Here is a 2,905-nt window from a genome sequence, read left to right on the forward strand (position 1 = left end):
AATACATAACTAAACGAAAGCAAGGTGTTACACTTTAAACATGTTATTCATGTACATTTCACAATGATTGTTTTTATAGACCGTGATGAAATGTAGTTTAATTTTAATATAAATATAAATATACACGAGATAAAGCTAGTTTGTATAAAAAATAGAGCTGCAATTCTAAATATATCATTCCTTAACCTATCATCAAAGTTGTGAAGTTTGACCGTATTGAAAAGTGTTTTAATTAGGGGTGATCGCGGTGCGGTTTGGGCGGTTTTGACGAAAAAAATCATCCGAACCGCAAGAGAAAAAATCGTGCGGTTTGGTTTGGTTCGGTTGGCTTTTAAAAAAAATCCGAACCAAACCAAACCAACCTAATGCGGTTTGGTTCGGTGCGGTTGGTTCGGTTTTTTAGAAATATTTTATTGAACCATTCATATACATATAGATGATAACATAACTTTGTATTTAGACATTCATACACTATCAAATAACAACAAAACCCGTCATATTTTGACAATAACTTTCTATTTAATATGTAAAAATTAAATTAGACAAAAGTGGAATAATAAACATAAAATAATAGTATAAAATAATATAAAAATTATTAGAATGAAACAAAAAAATAGAAGATACGAGAGATTAGTGAATGTGAAAAAGAAAAAACAAAAGAGTTGAGAGATTAGAGAAGAAGATGTGCGATAAAAACGAAACTGAAATAGGGAACATTTGCATAAAAATGAGAAGGTGAAAAAGAAAGAATATAAGAGAGTAAAGATTATAGAAAAAGAGGGAAGATGTATGTGGCAAAGAAGAAGCGATAATGCTATTAGAGATTTGAGAAGATCGGGACTAAAATCATGTGTAAGGATGAGAAAATTATTCGTAATCATAAGGTTAAGGTATTATAGATTTAAGTTTGGGTTGGATGTGAGTTAAGTAAAAGTTAGGTTGTAATATAATGCGGTTTGATTCGGTTTGGTTCGGTTTATAAAATACAAACCGCAAACCAAACCGAACCATGCGGTTTTGTTAAAAGATGACCCAAACTAATCCGAACCAAATGCGGTTTTTTGCGGTTTCGGTTTGGTTTGGTTTGGTTTGCGGTTTTCTATTGGGTTGGTTTGGTTTTGATCACCCCTAGTTTTAATAAATAACGAAAAAATAAAAATACCTAAAGATAAGTTATAACTTCAGTTGAACAAATGACCGAAGAAGATCTTATTAAATTTATATTTTGTAGCAGAGTCTTCTATAGATGAGTTTAGTATCCTCAAATATTTTAAATTTAACAAACACAACCCTAATGCCCCCTTCATAAAGGAAGTTATTTGGAACCTCAATGACCATCTAGATCATCAAATGCACAATTGATGGAGCTTCTACTTCAACTATGGCAACTTGCGAGGGCTATTTATAGAGAACAATGTTCATTGGAGAGTTTTGCTAAACCGGTTGGCATCAACTATTCCTTCTTTTCAAAGTTTGGGCCTCTCGAGGCAATTGAATTGGCCCACCATCTTGACTTTCTCAAATTATGACTTGAAACTGATTCATCTCTATTGGCCCCCCACTTTATTTGTAGCAATGTAGTCACAAACAAACTAGAAATACCTAGTATTGAATTCAAATTTCATTAGAAGCTTTGGTTTGATCTCCTCAATTTTGTACCATTTTACTTTGGTTATGAACTTTGGTGGTGAAGCTAATAGTTTGTCCACTCTTGCTCAAAAAATATATATACATGTTTATAAAAAAAATTAGAGATTATCTCCTCATTATAAACAAGTTTTGTGGGCATGACTTAAATCAAACTCAAACTTCTAACACAAATAGAATAATACACTGATTTTGTGAATAGAACTAAGTTCAACCGGCTTGATGTACTCTAAATTTTTAACGGTTTTACACAACTGGACTTTGCATACATTCTTGTTATTCACACCTATAACATAAAGTCACCTACGTAAAAAACTATGCTTTCAATTTTATAGTTATATCCAAAGGAAACGGTTGTACAGCTATTTTAATATAATTATTTTAATCATATGGTCCTTTAGTTCTTAATGATCACCTTTAAGTACCCTAAACTTTTTATTAACTTTCTCATACATTGTGTTTGGTTTAAAGAACAAAATGCTAAGAATAATGAGAACTAGCTTCTTAAATTTTTTACTACTAAGTTGCTTATTTGGAAATTTATTACAATCTTTTGAAGCTCAACCTGTCCCAACTCCATCTCCTAATTCGCATTTTCCGGCCCCTACTCCGAATCCAATTTTGCCTCCAACTTCGCCCACGCCAGCGCCTGTTCTGATTCCTAAACCGCCTATTACATCGCCCCTAGAAAAGCCCGTTCAGAGTCCTACTTATCCTTTACCTCCTCCTTCAAAAAATGCACCAGAACCGGAACCTCCTGCGGCCGGTCGAGGAGGTCCATCTGGTCTTAGCGGCGGTCAAAAGGCTGGGATTGTCATTGGAACACTTCTAGGAGCAGCGTTGTTAGGTTTGTTTGGTTTGGTTTGCTGGAAGCGTCAAAGTAATGTAAGAAGAAACCGTTATAGTAATGCTTCGAGAAACATTGAGCTTTGAATTTATGAAGGATTTTTTAAATTTTTTTTTTTGTTCAATTAACTTTTGATCCATGGCAAGAAAATAAGATATGGTGGTTTTGTTAATGACAGTTATAAATACTTGTAGGAGTATGTAGCCGTGTTATTGTTCTGTTCTATTTTGAAGTGTTTGGATATTTCACAAATGATATTTTTACTATACTATATGTTCTATTTTTATTTTTTTTATCAGTATTAGTTTATGTAAGAATGTTTATTACATAAAGAGAAAATTTTTATATCATAGACTCATTTTAGTTTTTAAGATTTTAATTCATTCATAACTTATGCATTAAAAATGTATA

At 32.4% G+C, this 2,905-nt stretch overlaps 1 protein-coding gene across 1 annotated transcript; it reads left to right on the forward strand.

Annotated features, from left to right (window-relative positions):
• The first annotated feature begins 2,136 nt into the window (after window positions 1-2,136).
• Window positions 2,137-2,580, forward strand: LOC131659017 (alpha carbonic anhydrase 8-like). The gene has a single exon (XM_058928262.1). The coding sequence runs from the start codon at window positions 2,137-2,139 to the stop codon at window positions 2,578-2,580; it is 444 nt and encodes a 147-aa protein (XP_058784245.1).
• Window positions 2,581-2,905: the final 325 nt, after the last annotated feature.

This window comes from Vicia villosa, linkage group LG3, assembly GCF_029867415.1.
Source record: "Vicia villosa cultivar HV-30 ecotype Madison, WI linkage group LG3, Vvil1.0, whole genome shotgun sequence".
In the NCBI taxonomy this organism is placed as follows: Eukaryota; Viridiplantae; Streptophyta; class Magnoliopsida; order Fabales; family Fabaceae; genus Vicia; species Vicia villosa.

What these genes read in the sequence shown, in the direction of transcription:
- LOC131659017 (XM_058928262.1), top strand. Translation starts at nt 2,137, where the DNA reads ATGAGAACTAGCTTCTTAAATTTTTTACTACTAAGTTGCTTATTTGGA.